The sequence below is a fragment of the Patagioenas fasciata genome, chromosome Z (assembly GCF_037038585.1).
Source record: "Patagioenas fasciata isolate bPatFas1 chromosome Z, bPatFas1.hap1, whole genome shotgun sequence".
NCBI classification, from domain to species: Eukaryota; Metazoa; Chordata; class Aves; order Columbiformes; family Columbidae; genus Patagioenas; species Patagioenas fasciata.
The window spans coordinates 27086937-27104323 of record NC_092560.1 but is presented as its reverse complement, the minus strand read 5'-3'; the positions used below and the strand labels follow the sequence as shown (position 1 = coordinate 27104323).

At 39.8% G+C, this 17387-nt stretch overlaps 1 protein-coding gene across 3 annotated transcripts in view; it reads right to left on the bottom strand.

Moving 5' to 3' along the window:
* The window catches only part of TRPM3 (transient receptor potential cation channel subfamily M member 3), a 275279-nt gene that overhangs the window by 19802 nt on the left and 238090 nt on the right, over positions 1 to 17387 (bottom strand). For all 3 annotated transcript variants that reach the window (XM_071802596.1, XM_071802598.1, XM_071802597.1), the window contains 3 exons: positions 13670 to 13798; positions 11354 to 11605; positions 6981 to 7155 (listed from right to left, as the gene is read on the bottom strand). In XM_071802596.1, the coding sequence (XP_071658697.1) occupies positions 6981 to 7155; positions 11354 to 11605; positions 13670 to 13798 (556 nt within the window). The remainder of the gene's footprint in view (positions 1 to 6980; positions 7156 to 11353; positions 11606 to 13669; positions 13799 to 17387) is intronic.

Genomic DNA, 17387 nt, shown 5'->3' with positions numbered 1-17387 from the left:
CAGGAAACCAGAAACAGAAATCTCTCTCTCTGTGAAAAAGGACAGAGGACTCTGGAAGGATGCTAAAAGTAGCATTAATAGTCTTTTGAGATCTCAGAATCATAGAATGGCCTGAGTTGGAAGGGACCCACAAGGATCATTGAGTCCAACTCCTGTCCCTGCATACGACAACCCCACAGTTCACACCATGTGTCTGAGGGTGTTGCCCAGTCTCTTCTTGAACACTGTCAGGCTTGGGGCCGTGACACCTCCCTGGGGAGCCTGTTCCAGTGCTCCAGCACCCTCTGGGGGAAGAACCTTTTCCTAATGTCCAACCTAAACCTCCCCTGGCACATCTTTCTGACATTCCCTCGAGTTCTGTCGTTGGTCATCAGAGAGAAGAGTTCAGTGCCTGCCCCTCCTCCTTCCCTTGTGAGGAAGCTGTAGCTGCCATGAGGTCTCCCCTCAGCCTCCTCCAGGCTGAACAAACCAAGTGACTCATAACCGCTCCTCATACAGCTTCCCCTCCAAACCCTTCACCAACTTTGTAGCCTCTTCTGCACACACTCCAGTAGCTTTATAACCTTTTTATCGTGTGTTGCCCAGACCTGCACACAGTGCTCCAGGTGAGGCCACACCAGTGCAGAGCAGAGCAGGACAATCACCTTCCTTGCCCAGCTGGTAATGCTGTGCTTGATGCACCCAGGACACAGGTGGCCCTCTTGGCTGCCAGGACACACTGATTTATTTACATTTAAGAAATTAGAATTCTGTTTGGAGGGTTTTAGAAGACTTTGTTACAGTAACCCTGTAACAGTAACAGCCGCCCTCATCTGAAGCACGTATTTTATCTCTTTGTTATGATAACCTGACACAGTTCACTTCAGCCCCATCTGCACGTACCCCTGCACAGGCACCAACATGACAGCCAGCTGCGGATCTCAGAGTTTGGACAATAATACCTGTGTTACACCTGCGAGTTCTTTAACGAGCAAAACAGGACATTGCATATGCACGATCTGTTAATCTGCACAGGTGTTATTATTCAGCCCTGCAGTGCTTTCCCTTGAGCTTCTTTCCTGAGCAGGGCTCCACTGCATTGGGTCCCCATTTGTTCCAGTGTCAGCGTCTACACTTTACATAAAGCCAAATCTTTCCCTTGGTGAGTGTTGTGCCTGATCCCCGAGAGATCCCCACCTGCTTTTTTGCTTGTAACATGGTTTAACCATTTTAATTATGTTTGGCAAAATGCAGTAATTTTTGTAGTTTGCGCAGTAGTGTATTGTGAGAACTATTTTCAAAGCACAGTATTAACGCGTGAAAACGTGCTCATCTTTTTACATTACAGACCCACTTTAACAAAAATACACGAGTACCTAATTCTAATGAAATGTTTTGTTGAAGTAAATTCTATTAGCATAATTATTTCAGGCAGCTGAAAATCCTGATCAATCTGATACGAACAGGCCATTGGATAAAGGTCAGACATTAAGTCCAGAGTTCAGCCTTTGGAAAACAATACATGTCTGGAGTTCTAATTTCAATTACATATGTTAAATTCACTCAGTGTCAAATATTGCCTTCAGACATCTGCGGATGTACGTATTTTTTGCATCTCTTGTTTCCTTTTTCACAGTCTCCTCCTGTGCTCATTTTTCCTTCCTGGCTCCCATTTACAGTTTCCTATGTGGGCCTTTCCTGCTACATACCTAACTCTTCCTCTTTCCTGGCCAGCAAATAGTTGCAAAGAGCAGTAACCCACAGCTCTGTGTGTTTCAGGCCTAAAGTGGTGGCAAAGCTTGAGAAGAATTTCTTTCTCCACTGTAATTACTGTCATGACACCGGCACTGTGTATTGGGTGGAGGGCTTGGGAATTTCTATGTCATGACTCTTCCTCCAGCTGCACCCTGCCAGAGCAGTTGTGGGAAATAATGGAGAGAGAAATGTACATAATTGAACAGCTTTGTTACCAAATAGGTGTTTACATTTGATAAAAACTTCTCAGGTAAAAATGGATATCAATCTTACAATACAGGTTGATTTGTTTGAAATCACAAGAAACTGTGGAATGGGTTCAGATGATCACAATTCTAAAGAATAGGGAAACCAATAAGTGTGTCTTAACCAACAAACCAGCTTTTTTTTTTTAAAAATTCAAGTGTGGACATTTTAAATGCTCTTTCATCACCCTGATTATGAGTATATAGGCACCTTTCAATTTTTGTTTGCAGTGAACCCAAATGATGTGGAAGCATTGTACAATTTTTTTAAGCAAATGCCTCAGCAACCTCATCAACTTACCAGACAGACTGCTGAATATTGAAAAAAGCTAAGCGAGCCGCCTAGGCCTGACCACTCCTTCACCGACAGAGAAAATACTGAACTCTGGGAACTCTGAATCTCACACTATTTCTCTGTTGATAATCAGAAATATCTAGAGAATTGCATGGTGCCTCGTTACTTCAAAAAAGTTACTTTAACTACAGCATTGTGACCTTACATGTTGCTTCTTGCCCTCAGTTACCTTAAAAATGACTTTGAAGAGTCTCTCCAATCTGCTGGTATTTTAATAATAATTTATAGTAAATCCCTATATTTTTCTTTTTCTCTCTAGTGCTTTCTCCCTCCTCCTTCTTCTCACATTAAAAATATCCAACCAAACGGAACACAAATGATAACCTCAGAGGAGAGCTAGGAAGGGGAATACTACTGCAACTAAGGCCAGAGAGACTTTCAAACTGGTGTGTAGGCTCTGCACAAATTTTATCCTCTGCTTTTATCTAACAATGCTGAAAATATTACCTGTGCTGCAGAGCTGCAACACAGATTTAAAAAAAAAAAAAAGCATAGGTATGTGCAAAGTTGCTCTGTTTGTTCTAATTCCTGAATGATCCACACAAATAACAGCCCTTACAGGAAGCCTCTACAGAGACATGAAAAGTATTAATTCAGTATAAAATTTTCATTTACACTAAGAAACCTTCAATAATTTAATAAATAAATCTAACAGAGTAAGAAATTTGAATAATTTTTAAAAGTCTTTTGTAGTAATCATACTTTCCTCTTAAGTTCATTGGATAGTTAAAACCTGAATATAATTGTCTCTCATCTTCTGAAACAACTGCATTCTGGTTACTTGGCATTCCTCCAATACAAGTGAAAGAGAAGGAGGCTCCATCTTTTTCTCTGAAACTATGTCGGTTTTTCCAATAAGGGACTTGGCACAGGGAAAAAAACACAACTCAGACTGATCTTCAGATTCCAGATGGCACTTGGAAATACTGTCAGCTGGAAAGAAAATCCAGATGCAAATCTGACATGTGAGACATCAGGCAAATCTGAAAAGCAGCCCAAACCAAAAAACCCAAACCCATGTCAGCTAACAGCACTCTCAGTTGCTTTGCCTTCTGAATATAGGAAAATGTGAGGTCTGATGATGATTGTCTACAGGTGACTGCCATTTCTCAAGTTGCCATTTATGCCACCTATCTAGATTTTTTGCCAAGCAAACTCACTCCCGGGATAATCCTTCTGTCTTCAGCATTTCTTACATACTTCTGTATTCATAATATTCTGGAGGGCCAGGTAGGTCTGGTAAGGTGAAAACAAAGTTCTTTGCATGTGACAACTATGTTGTGATTTTTTTGGCTAAAATGGCCAGCAATAGTGCCAAAACACATGAGGAGAACAGAGGGAGAGATTTTTTACAGTGTTTGCGCATCTCCTTATGGATGGGCATTCTCTGAAGTAAAGGGCTGACTGATGCCCTGTGGATGCCACTGGGCAGCACAAGACTCAGCTAGATTAGGAAAGGTAGCCTAAAATTGAGACAGTTACATATCACCGTCAGTGGTTCCCTGACCCAGGTTCCCCTTCCTCCCCCAGCTAACGTGGATGTGATAAGCTATCAGTCTGAGAGGACCTACTTGGGGATTGGTTTTGTTCTTTTTGTTGAATTTACCTGAAAATTTGAACACAGTTCTAAAAGATTTACTTTGTGTATTATTTTCCCCCCCCTTTACAATTGGTTGATAGTCAGAAATTTGTAGGAATGTAGTAATTATGTACAATACTGATAATAAACCACACCATTGAATAGTGTATTCATACTCCCAGAAGTGAGGATATAGTTCTGTCCTCACTTTTGAGTTGAAGATGAGATCACATGCCAACAGGACAGTAATGCACACTCCAGTTGACATATGTGTTTAAAAAATAAAATGAATATAGAAATTATGGGTAAAAAATGTAAATGTATGTCATGCATTATTTTAGAGTGATATATTTAGCTAGTGTTTTAACAGTACAGTGTGTTGAGATAAAAATCAGAGTAGACCCACTAGATGGAAAGGCTGCCAGCTGATGAGATGGATCGAGGTGTTGTATCTGGTCAGCCTTAATGGCATGCTTCACAAATCAACAGAAAATAATTTTTTTTTTTTTTTTAAAAAGTATGTTAGCAATTTTAAAGCAATTTTTTTTTTTTTTTGTACATTTCTCAGACATTAGGATAATCTCCAGGAGCGTGGCTCAAATGTGTTTATATTTCCAAGATGAGCACTTTTGTTGAATCCCAAACTTGCAAATAACATTGCAATATTAAAAACCAAAGTACAAAGAAAGCCACAAAGAAACCCTTTTGGCTTACTAAAATAATAGTAATTAAAAATATCTGTTCAAAGTTATAAAGTTCTGTTGCAGTTTAGATGTAGCATAACAATCTTAGAACATGTGTATCTTATTTGAGAAAGTACAAACATTGTAGTACTCTAACATGAATACAGTGGCTGATTTAGCTTAGAACAACTTAGAAAATAGATAAATCAACAAATTTCCAAATAGTGAAAAAAATCTAAGTATACTAGTTAAACTTTTTGAGTGCCAATCAGATTGCTTTGTGTAACAACATCACCAATCAATCATTTGCTCATTCTCTCAGTCTACTCCAGAGGTAACATTTTTGAGACAACCGAGCCTCAGACAGACATGACATATTGCACATATTTTGTGCTGAAAGAGTGGCAGATTCTAATTCCCTGCATCACCTGTCTCTCAGGAAGGAAGAACTAGATGGCATCACCACTTTTGCTGCAACTCCTAGTTTCCTTCACAGAGACAGAAAAACAACATGTCTACACTTACAGCTGGAGTAGAAACCATCAGGAATTTTGCTTCCTCTAAGCCTCTGGAGTAATTATTGTGTCTTTTTTCAAGGTTTAAATGTTGGGCATCTGAATAACACACAAGACTATCCCTAAATCCTCCTGCAAGGGTAAGGAGCCTGCCACCCTCTTTTCATATTTAAAAACCACACTTCATTCAAAGACACTTCTGTTTCTCAGGTTTTGGGGTTCTAAACTATAATCAGCACTTCATTTAATAAAATACCAAGAACCTTTTATTCAGCCAATTGCCATGTTTGTTGCACTATGGTAGTTATTTAGTACAACATCAATAAATGGCCACTTGTAGAGGGACAGGTAGAATTCTGCTGATGGAATGAAATAATAGTTTAATGGGATAAATCTTTATCCCTCTATGGTGCTTTTAGAGCAAGATGAAGTTTTATATCCCCAGCTATTATGCCTTTGGAATGAAATGAAATGAATTTTTCAAAAGAAAAGGAAGGGAAAAAGGATAAAAATGAGGGAGTCAGGTAAAAAACTAAACTCAGTGAGAAGCTTTGTGATTCAAGGGTTTTATTTACTTCCTTGCATGCCATGCTGCCTCTGAAAACAAAGCAGGGAAGTAAACATAAAAAAGAGGTTTCATCTGTATACATTGTAATGATTCTGTGCTAACCAGGGAGAAAAAATGAACATGGAACTGCTGAAATATCTGCCATGTGATATGTATGCCTCTGTCCACTGGATACTCCATTAACTTGGGGGGATTCTTTGTGATATAGAGAAATGTATTACCTTAACCAGCTCAGGAAAAAAATCAACACATTTTTGCTGTTCAAACTTCATCAATAGTGAACAAGCAGAAGATGAATTATGAAAACACTGCCCTTCTTAATGTGGTACATAGGATTAAAAGGAATATCCTAAACTGAGCTTTAATGGATGCCATCTGCCACTGGAAAATATACTCGCTTCTAAATCCTGCCAAGGCTTTCACATATTTAAGTAGGAATGATGAACATCAGTTTGGTGTCAGTGTTTGCTAAAGATATGTTGTTTGTGCTTCTTAGTTTGTGCATCTATCACATCATTTCTCATGACCACCCCTCTCCTTTGGCATAATGCACTGGGTGGCACCAGGAGGTTCAATTTAAATAGAAAACCAGTATTTTGCTGATCACCAGCCAAATGAACCCTGAGGAGACAGGATATGAAATACTGGCTTTCATTCCGTTTGCACTGACGTAAGCACAGTCTTGCCTTTCCATAAAGAAATAAAGCAAAATTATAATAATGGGTCTACTGTCCCGAAAGAATTGTATCACATGGTTTAGAGTAAAGGTACTGACAGTGAGTAGGTAACAGTAGGTAAGAGAGAAAAAGAAACACACTGGATTAGAGCCTCATGAAGTACAGAAGCTGAGTTCTAACCCAGTAATATTAGACTTGATGCTCAGTATGAAGTTAGGTAAACAGTATTTAGGTCTAAAATCAAACCAATGGATGAGAAAATAAGAAGTGAGTTTTATGTCCCAGGTATACCAATGGACTTGTGGTGGATACCTGGGAGGGTATCCCTGTCACCCAAATGGTAAAAAGGAACCATTTAAAACATTACATATATGCAAGATAATTTAGCATTACAGTTAGCATTACAGATTTCTGATTAAATAATTGTGAAGTGACGCCAGAAGAACGTTCTGAAACTGAGAGCCCAATATTAGCTTAAGAAGTGTTTTTGTGACCCTTCTCTGTGATGAATGAGTTCCTCTATCCTGAGCCATTTATTGAGCACACACACACGATCTAATAAGACATCATCTGATCAAAGTTGGATACCTGACTTTGGAGTATGAGAATCATAAACTTGCTTACGGTCTATCTGGTCTGCAAACACTTCCCCATAGATCATCCAATAAGGCATATAAAAAATGTTTTTTGCCAGCTTCCATGAAGGCTCCTCATTGGGGAAGAGAATAGCTTGTCTTGCGACACCAAAGCTCATCAGAACTACCAACATGATGATGACAAAGTACATCATGTCTATCATCTGAATGTAAAAACAGGAAAAGAGAGAGAAGGAACAAGAATTAGAGGAACTTATTTGTACATACTCCTATTACTATATGCTGAAAAAAAAATTTGTAAATCTTAGAAACAGAATTTTCAAAAACAAATTTTGAAAAACCATTCTCAGTTTTATACAGAAGTTTCATTTTCAAATAAATGAAGTGGTATTATTGTGTCCTTGGTTTTACCCAGTGTTGCTTTTAAGAACAATTTACATGTTATGAATAGGCTTGAAAATACAAGATACCATCTGGTCACACCAGTTGCCCGAACAAGAATACAGGTTCACTGGAATCAGCAGCCTGGTCTGGGCAAGGGCCATGAGATGATGTATTGTTTATAGCACCTAGTGGCAACTGTACCAAAACAAAAGGACTGACATGGATTATTTTATTCACTGATAGTCATTGTCTTGGAGCAAAGGAAAGAAGCTGCATCTAACATAAGGAGTAGCGGGTGGCAGAACAGCCTGTTACAGCAACATAAGGGACACCATGGTGTTAACCAGTGAGAAAGGAAAGCTGTAACAGTGGCTGGACGAGAAATCAGCTTAGTGGGGGGAGTCCAACAAAGGCCATATAAAAAAAAAAAGCAAGCAGACTACACACTCTATACTTCTCCATTGCTGAAGGTCTCATTAGCATATGCACACATTTAATTAGTGCTTGCAAACAATGCCTAGCCATTCAAAATGTTCCTGGAAAAGTAGGACAGCAATCCTAGGAGGTGCTGAATAGAGGCTGAAGATTAGAAGAGGAGCTGTGCTGGAAAAGACCCTCCAGAGAGCAGAGCAATGGGCATCAATCAAATACAGCAGAGATGGTTTATAACCCAAAATGAATGTGAAAAAACGGGATTCCTGTAAGGTTCCTGGTAAGATCCCGTTAAAACCTTTAGTTACAGGTTTACTTATAGATCTTTAGTTGTAAGACTGGTTACAACAGAGCTGTTACTGCCAGCTTTGTATGTGAGTGTTGTCTCTGGCCAAATCTGAACCCAAAACTCCTTTAAAGCTTGTGAGTTTCAGTCCCTTCAGTCTCTGCATTTTCTGGCCCACCTGCCTTCTGCTTTCCCTGAGAGGCAGTTGTGCAACCAACCTGCATCTCAATCAGTGGCCTTATCACTCTATGGGGGACGTGCTGCAGCTCAAGAGCAGGGTTGCTCACGACAAGAGCTGATGGAAGAGGGAACTCATTTGCAGCAGAGAGATCTGGTACTGCTGTGGGGCTTCTTCAGTTTTAAGCACAAGGAAAGAGGCCTGAGGTCAAAGTAACACTGGGAACGTATCTAACAGAGAAAAGAGGAGCAAACAGAAAAGGGTAGTACTGCACCTGTAGGGCAGGGCTCTGCTAGAAGAGAGTTAAGGAGCTGGAAAGAAGGAACTGTTACAACTGTAAAAAAAAGCAGGGGAAAACAAAAGTCTTCAGGTCAATATAAAATGCAGGAAAGAGGGAAAGAGAAGAAAGAGAAGAAAGAGAAGAAAGAGAAGAAAGAGAAGAAAGAGAAGAAAGAAAGAAAGAAAGAAAGAAAGAAAGAAAGAAAGAAAGAAAGAAAGAAAGAAAGAAAGAAAGAAAGAAAGAAAGAAAGAAAGAAAGAAAGAAAGAAGAAAGAAAGAAACCCTAGGGATATGAGAGAGGAAAACAAATGCCTTAAAAAATTAAAAAAACAGACAAGTAAATCACCAACATTCCTAAAAATAAACTCCAGTTCACTGTACCTCAGAGACCATCCTGAAATGGGAAAGCTACATAATTACATTTAGTTCTTGCTGCATTTAAGGAAGGAATTTGGAGATGAAATCTGGTTCCTCCTTTCTTCTCTGATGAAACTTTGTTTCAGGTAGAAATATATAACATGATATGATGTAATATAATACTGATTTTAAAATGTCATGCAAGCAAATAAACATAAGTATTTGGTGGCAATGTAAGACAATCAGGTTTCATCTCATGTTGCAAGAAAAAAAATTTTCAGTGCTGTTCGCTATTAAAGCTGCATATTAGCTTTTCCCTACTTCAACTGGGTATCTTTCTAAAACCTCAATAGCTTGTCTGGAATCCAGTGAAATAGAGGGGCGAGTTCCCACTGACTCTAATGGGCATTGTATCAAGCCCTTTGGCCTGCAAGGTCAAACTACAATTGTTGTTTCCACAAGGCAATGGCTATTTCAACCATTCTGAAGAACTCATTAGTCACTTGTTTTAAAAAGTGACAAAATAAGGAACTGTTGGTGCAATTTTATAAAAAAGCTGGCTCAATTTCCCTTTTTTTATTTGCAGGCAAGCTAAGAAAATGTAGACATTCCCACACAGTAAGGGAACTGATTTACCTCTGGCTCTCCTGACATGCCACAGTGATTTCTTTTCATTCTCAAATAAGAGGGGAGTAAATCTACCACTGTGCAGAGGTCAGAAAAGCACATTACAATAAGTATATCCTGTTACTGAAATTAGTAAACAATAATAAACTTGGCCATTCAGCTTCCTCCTCCTATCTTCACCTTTGCTTTAGCCCATTGCTTTTGAAATGCTCAAACCCTTGCTTAATTTCACTTGCATATTTGTTCACAGTGCCCAGAGGTAAAACCTATTACAGCTGTTTTGATGCGTACAATGTAGGGGCAGGTGAAGAGAAAATTTCTTACCATTGGAACGATAGAAAGAGTAATATTTTTCCTTCTAAGTCTAAAACTTGCGATAGAAGCTCAAGATAAAAGCTCAAGCATTAAATTTGATCTGCAGAGGAACTCAGTAGCTGTGATGGGCTTACTCTGTGGCAATATGTATAACCAATTTGATGTTCTCCATAGTACTCAATGGTACTTGCAAGACCATGGAGTGGAAAAGACAAAATCCAAGGACGTAAATGGACATATGATTTAAACAAAAATACACAAGGGAGCACATTGCATCCTGGAGCAAGCAGGTGCAACTCCCAGGGAAATCTGTGCATGATATAAATTGTTTGGCCACTACACAGGGGAATAAGTTGGCCAGAAAATAGATGTAAGAGGCAAAATTGTGTAACTCAAACCAGTTGGGCACTGAATGTGTGGGCAAAGTGGATATGTCAGAGTTGCTGAGTGCATGGAAAGTTGGCTGAGGTATGAAAATCAAATAACAGGAAGGGACAAAATAAAAGAACTTCCGTCCTTTAACAGTTGCCCGCACCTTCGGAGTACTCTGGTAGCTAAATTCAACACCTTCTGAGTGGGTGCTGAGCCTACAGAGGGCAGTGATTTTCCTGTATTTGTTTTCCACAGAAAGTGGAGTGAGTCTTGATATGTTGTACACATGTGAGGATGACAAAGGAATGGAAATTGTATTATTTTGCCGATTTCAACCACTTCCTTTCTCTGTTGACCCCAGGAGAAAACTAAACCACTGTTTATACTATTGGTGAAGCTGGGCTCCTATCAGCCATCCATAACACTGGCTACTATAACAGAAGATGTAATTCATGGCCAATTTGTTTATTACTGAACTGGTTTTCAGACTGCCTTTGCTAGCACCACAGCTCTGAATCTTTCTGTGCATGACACCTGTGAAAAATACAAGAGAGTAGGAGGGTAGTTGTTTTTTAAGAATTTTATACACTGTGTATTGTGTAAGCCCTAGTGACCACCAGATCCTCTGGCAGAGGGACACAGTCCATGTCAGCCAGGAGAGAAACAATGTTTTCCCTTTGGTCTTTGGTTCTTTCTCTTGTCCTGCTGCCCTTTTGCAGTAACCTCCAGCAAGAACTGTTGAGTGTTTTCACCTCTGTACTCTGGAGCTATACAAAATCCCCATCATCAACATCCTATTGTCTTCTTGTTTTGTTTTGTTTTGGTTTCGTTTTTTACCTTAACAAACCAGCCTCCTTTAGTTGCTAATACTAGTTGAGTATTAGCATCCTTTGTATTTTCTGCAAATGAGGCACAGAGCTGTAGGATGGATGGCTTTGGTCTTGCAGAGAGATCTCCGAAAAAGACAAGCAATACATCATCTAACAGAACAGGGAGAGTCTAATCCTCAGTTCTATGGTTTTGATTCAATAAGGCACTGATTTCTAGCTTACATGAAAATGCTAATGTGTAAAAACAAATACAGATAAATCTTCAGTGATGTCATTAGCCAAAGATATCAAGTCAAGAACATGCTGGCAAAACACTGAAGGAGTACACCAAATTCTCTTACCATTTTCCCAATCATCATAACATATGGTCCCAAATACTTGTTTACTCCGAAGATGTCTAATAACCGTATATACCAGTAAATTATGTTAACACAGTATATCACCCGGCCATCGCTCCGGAGTGGTAGATCTTGCAGACGGAGCACCATTCCAACAGAGAACAGGAGGATGGCTATGAGATCAGTAACATTCCAGTACTCCTGGAGCCAAACTTTCACTTTCTGTAACAGTTTCCCAGGCTCTGACATCAATATCTGTAGGATAGAGGACATGGAGAAGAAAGGAGCTGAGTTGTCTTAATTTAAGCTTGAAGAAATCTGTAGTAAACAGATATATGCCACACAGGCCAAAAGCAAAGCTGATAGGCTCCTGTCATATACATATGTCTCATCTACTCAGTGATTTTTTTTGAGAAATCTTCCCTTCGAACCATTATCAACATATATCTATGTACAAGATACTTAAAAGAAAAAGGATTAAAACCTCACATGCTCTAAAATCCCCACAAAATCAGAAGAAATACGTGCATACCTTTCTGTTTTTCAAATTTATTGACACTACTAAGAGTCTTGGAATAGAGGGAGAAATACAGAAATATATTTTTCTTAGAAAATTCACATTTGAAGAAACTGTAGGTGTAAAGAAAAATATTCTAAAATGTGTATCAACCTCTCAATAAATAATTAATAACCATAAAGATCTGAGTTTAGCATTTAATCCAGAGAGATACTAGCTACTACTTGGACCTGGTTTTGGAAATTAATTTCCATAGCTGAAAATACAATTCACAAAAATAATTAATCTTACCTTATGAATTTATTGTCATTCTATTTGCAAGATCCTTTTGGAGACCTGATTTTTCCCCAAATTACTGTTGAAATTATTCCTCAAGTGTTTTCTGCGAAAAATTCCTAGCTTTTAGTGAGTTAACAAGCTGTTTGTTTCAATTTTCTATATTTAGCCTGAGAACATTTGAGCAGACTCATACAGTTCTTAAAAAGATGAACACCATTCTTAAAATTTTCTTTTAATTCACTTTCATCTCAACATCTCAACATCTGCTTCGAAATCCATTCTGACAAATGTTCTTGAAAAACTTTTGTGGAAAGAATGATTTGGGGTGAACAATCAGACAAACATGGCACACATAATTCCTGTCAGCAGCCTCCCACCTACTGAGCCAGCGGTGCTTTGTCTCCATCAGCACTGAAAAGTCCTCATGTGGCTACTGCCACTGTTCTTATTTTGGTTAGCGAAGTACACTCACTATAGGCCACAGAAGTAGTGTAATTTCTTCTGCTCTTTTTATTTGTAATGCAGAGTTTACTGTACAGTGTTTGAAACCTTTGACGTCTAAGTGGATGTTGCAAAACCATTTTTTGTCTAGTCCTCAAAAGCTGTACAAAATACAAATGTAGATGGTAACAAATTCAGCCCAGGGGTACAAATGTGCTGTTTCAGCTGAGGTCAACAGGACTCGCACCCACTCACATCAGGGCTGAATTTGGCCTCTGGTGTCATTGTGGAATAAATGCACATTTGGCCAAGTGCAAAGGACAGAGCGGCAGCTGCAAGTGGGAGAGACCATGAGGGGCAGGGGATGGCACGTCACCCTCACTGTGTGTGTAGACTGATAACCACCTTAAATGCTCTGTTTCTGATCTATGTGTCTGCTTTAGCATCTTTAGGGAGATGCATGCTATTGCTTGACATAATTAGCAAGAAATTTCAAGATCAAAAGGGGGAAATACTATTAGAAATGTGCTGCAATATTCAACGTGAATCTGAATTTCCCCCCAGTTATGTCTGGTTTTGTTTAAAGCCTTTGCTCGAGATACTTGGACAGACAGAACAGCTGTAAATTTTGAATGAACTCTATTTGAGTTGAGGCGGGGATTAAACATGGGCTTTTCAGTTGTCATGCTATCACCATGTCTCCATAGCCATTTTGTTACAGCATATCTCCTTTCCCTCTCCCTGAAACATTCCTCAGTCACTGGGCTACATTTCAAGAAATATGGCTGATGTCAGAATACTGTCCTATACCTGTGAATGCTATTAAATATGCATCACACTGAAGTCTGAATAGAGAAATTCTGTTGGAGAGAGATTCTTGATTCTAAAATAGAGGAGGATAAATTTTTTAGTGCTGCGCTTTTAGCAATCCATCTGTTTTTCTCCAAAAAAACAAAAGAGCAATTCTATGGTAAACCTGTTCATGAAAAATTATCCTGAGAAAAATAATACAAACATGTTAAAATGAAAAAACCCACACTTTTCCTTTTTCATTTTGCCTCTCTTGGTTAGGACGATTTTACCTCTCTCATCTTCTCTATTCCCAGAGTGAAAATGTATGAGATGACAATCCACTCCTGTGTAGATGGCCAGCGATCCATCTTCACTAACACTATATAATTGAACAGCATCAAGTAACCTATATATGCCAGCTGTAAAGAAAAAAAACGAGTGTCAATAGTCAATATAATTATATGATGGAGCCAGTTTCTTAGGCATTATTTAATATTCCTAATTCGACCATAACCAGCGTTTAATCAGACAGTATTCTGGGTTATCTGAAAAAGCTCACATACAGTGTGGAATCTACATAACACATGCACAAACAACCTCTGCTCCAGCTACATCAGCCTCCCCAAAAACACTGTGTTAATGCGGTCCCCCTGGATTATACCGCAGTGATGGGAACTCTGATACCACTATAACAACTACCAAACTAAGTTACCTATATGGAGATTTCTTCCTCAACTACTTCTAACACCGGTCCTCTGTGTTTTTTCTCCCTGTTCAGCTAGCCTAGGCTGACTCTGCCATTCCACATCCTTTTTGGACAATCCTTGCCTAGAGCCCAAAACGTCCTAGGTGTTGCTAGAGGTCTTTCTACCCAGTGTATTGCTGACCTAACCCTCACCATGATTCCTTCCCAAAACACTGTTCCTCCTACTCACATTGCTGCAGCAAGTAGCCAGGCATAGCCAGACATTCATTTGCTGTATATTTTTTGTGAGTTTTTAAGTATAACTGTTTTCCTTTTCATTCTCTAATATATCTACCTTCTGGCCTAATTTTTGATACAGTGGAAGGAGTGGATTATGTTTTTAGTTTCTTCTTCCTTTCTTTATACACGCTGAATATAATGAAATGATGACTCAAAAAAAGACTGACAAACTGCACCATCAAGTTCATAAAACTCAGAGAAACGCAAGTGTCACACTGTGGAAGGGGCTGTAGCAAGGGTGAAAGGCTGTGGCTGGAGTCTGTGGTGGCCAGAATCCAACTGTCTGTCTACTTCAGCTTTCAAACAGCAGCCCTACAAGAAAATGCATCATAAGCCAAATTTAAACCAGAGAAAAGATGATTCAGTTCTGTGCATTAACATTTTCATCACTATGACAGAAAGCTTATACCAAGCATCTGTATTTCAACACAATTTTTTTCTCTTAGCTGCATGTTACTCACAACTATCGTGTACTTGGTGTCAGACTTAAGATGAAACAACCACAGAGGGGGCTGAGGCATTTGGGTACGATTATTTCAGTGTTCAGCACCTCACAGAACAGGATTTGTAGTCCTGTTGTATTTGTTAGAGAACACCACTTCTGCTCTGTGTAAAAGCCACAGGGTTCTGACTTCTCTTCCAGTCGCTTGTTTGAAGGGCGCTTCAGAGAATTCTTTACATTGTCCATAACTATCAGTACAGAGATGACAGCCAGTTGAACCACTGCTTCTGGTCTACATAAAACAGAGGAGGAAATTATCTCATTTCTCTTTCAGTTTGTGCATGTTGATGGATTGCAACACTCAGGTCTAGAGACTGGTTATCCCTTAACACTCCTAAAGGAAATGGAGAGCAATATTGACTTAGGTCAGTGTCTAGGGTGTCAGCTGAGTCAGCAGAAACTCTGTCTGGGCTGGCAGAACTGGACACACATCTCCCTAACTGAAATAACACCTTCTACTAAAGTGCAAAAAGTGAGGTGATATTGTCACCTAATACCCCTCCTCTTAGATCTTATTGATTGTTAATTATCAGCAAATCTTATTAATTTGGTCTGACTCAGCAGACTTTGCTGAGCATTTGCAGTTCACATGATGAAAGAATAAGGGCACTATGGTTTACACAGGTTGCAGAAACCACAAGACCCTGAGTGTAATTAGAGGCTTTTGCTGCTTCTTCGTGTGTGTGGTTTTTTCTTTATTTTTTGTTGTTGTTATTTGTTTGTTTTGTTTTGTATGTGGTGGTTTTTTTTTTTCTTTTTTTTTTTTTTTGTCAACCCAAATATGGATGATAACTTCTTGGTGCAGGTACTAAGGGAACCGACCAGGAAAAGTGCCTTCCTGGATTTGATTCTCATTAGCAGAGAGGGTCTCATGGGAGATGTGGTGACCGGCGGCTTCCTTGGCTGCAGCAAACACGAAGCAGGTCAGGTTTAAAATCTTTGCTAACCGGAGGAAAACTGCCAACAAGACCTTAATAGTACGTACGAGGAGAGCAGACTTCAGGCTGACTTAGTAAGATTCCCTGGGAAGAAGCTTTTGAAGGTGTTTGGGTCCATCAGTACTGGTCACTTTTTAAGCACCACCTACTAAGAGCACAGGATCAGGCAATTCCAAAATGTTGAAAATCTAGCAGGCGAGGCAAAAAGCCAGCTTGGTTGAGCAGGGATCTTCTTCTTGAAATACAGCAAAAAAAGAAATTACATGGCCAATGGAAGCAAGGTCAGGTTTCATGGGAAGGACTATGGGGATGCTGGTTACCACTGTGGGGAGGAAATTTGTGCTGCCAAAGCTCAATTAGAATTGAAGCTGGCCAGTATGGTGAAGGACAATAAAAAAGGCTTTTGAAAATATATTAATGGTAAAAGGCAAGCTAGAAATAACACTGGTCCATTACTTGATGAACATGGTCACCTTCTTAACATGGACATAGACAAAGCTGAGATGTTTAATGCTTTCTTCGCCTCAGCCTTCAACACCAATGATGAACTTGGGGGCCCCCATAACCCTGGGATGGAAAATCATGAGTGTGAGAATGATAAACTCCCAGTCAATCTGGAACTTGTACAGGATTTGCTAATGCAGCTAGATCCTTACAGGTCGATGGGGTCTGATAGAATTCACCCAAGGGTGCTTAAAGAGCTCACTGACATCATAGCGAGACCTCTCTCCATGATCTTTCAGTGCTCTTGGTAATCTGGAGAGGTCTTGAAAGACTGGAAGCTGGCAAATGTTTTCCCAATCTACAAGAAGGGCAACAGGGATGAACCTGGCAACTACAGGCCTGTCAGCCTCACTTCTGTTCCTGGCAAAATCATGGAGAAGATTGTTCTGTGAGTTATTGAAAAACACCCGAATGACAATGCAGTCATTGGTCCCAGCCACCACAGGTTCATGAGAGGAAAGTCTTGCCTGACCAACTTAATTTCATTCTATGACAAGGTTACCCACCTAGTTGACCAATGGAAGCCTGTTGACATGATCGTTTTGATTTCAGTAAAGCCTTTGATACTGTCTCTCACAGTATCCTCCTGGACAAGATGTCCAGCACACAGCTGGATAAACACACAATGCATTGGGTGAGCAATTGGCTGATGGGCCAGCCTCAAAGCGTTCCAGTAAATGGGGTTATATTGGGCTGGTGACCAGTCCCTAGCGGGGTTCTGCAGGGATCCATCTTAGGGCCAGCACTCTTCAATGTCTTTATAAATGACTTAGACTCAGGACTTGAGGGATTGCTTACTAAGTTTGCTGGTGACACAAAATTGGGAGGAGCTGTTGACACTTTCGAGGGCAGAGAGGCCCTGCAGAGGAGTCTGGACAAATTGAAGAACTGGGCAGTCACAAAACCCATGTAGTTCAACAACACTTGTCATTGGTGAATTTTGCACCTGGGACACAGCAACCCTGACTGTACATACAGAATGGGGGATGAGATGCTGGAGAGCAGCTCTGTGGAGAGAGATCTGGGGGCTCTGGTCAACGACAAGTTAAACATGAGCCAAGAGTGCCCTGTCAGCCAAG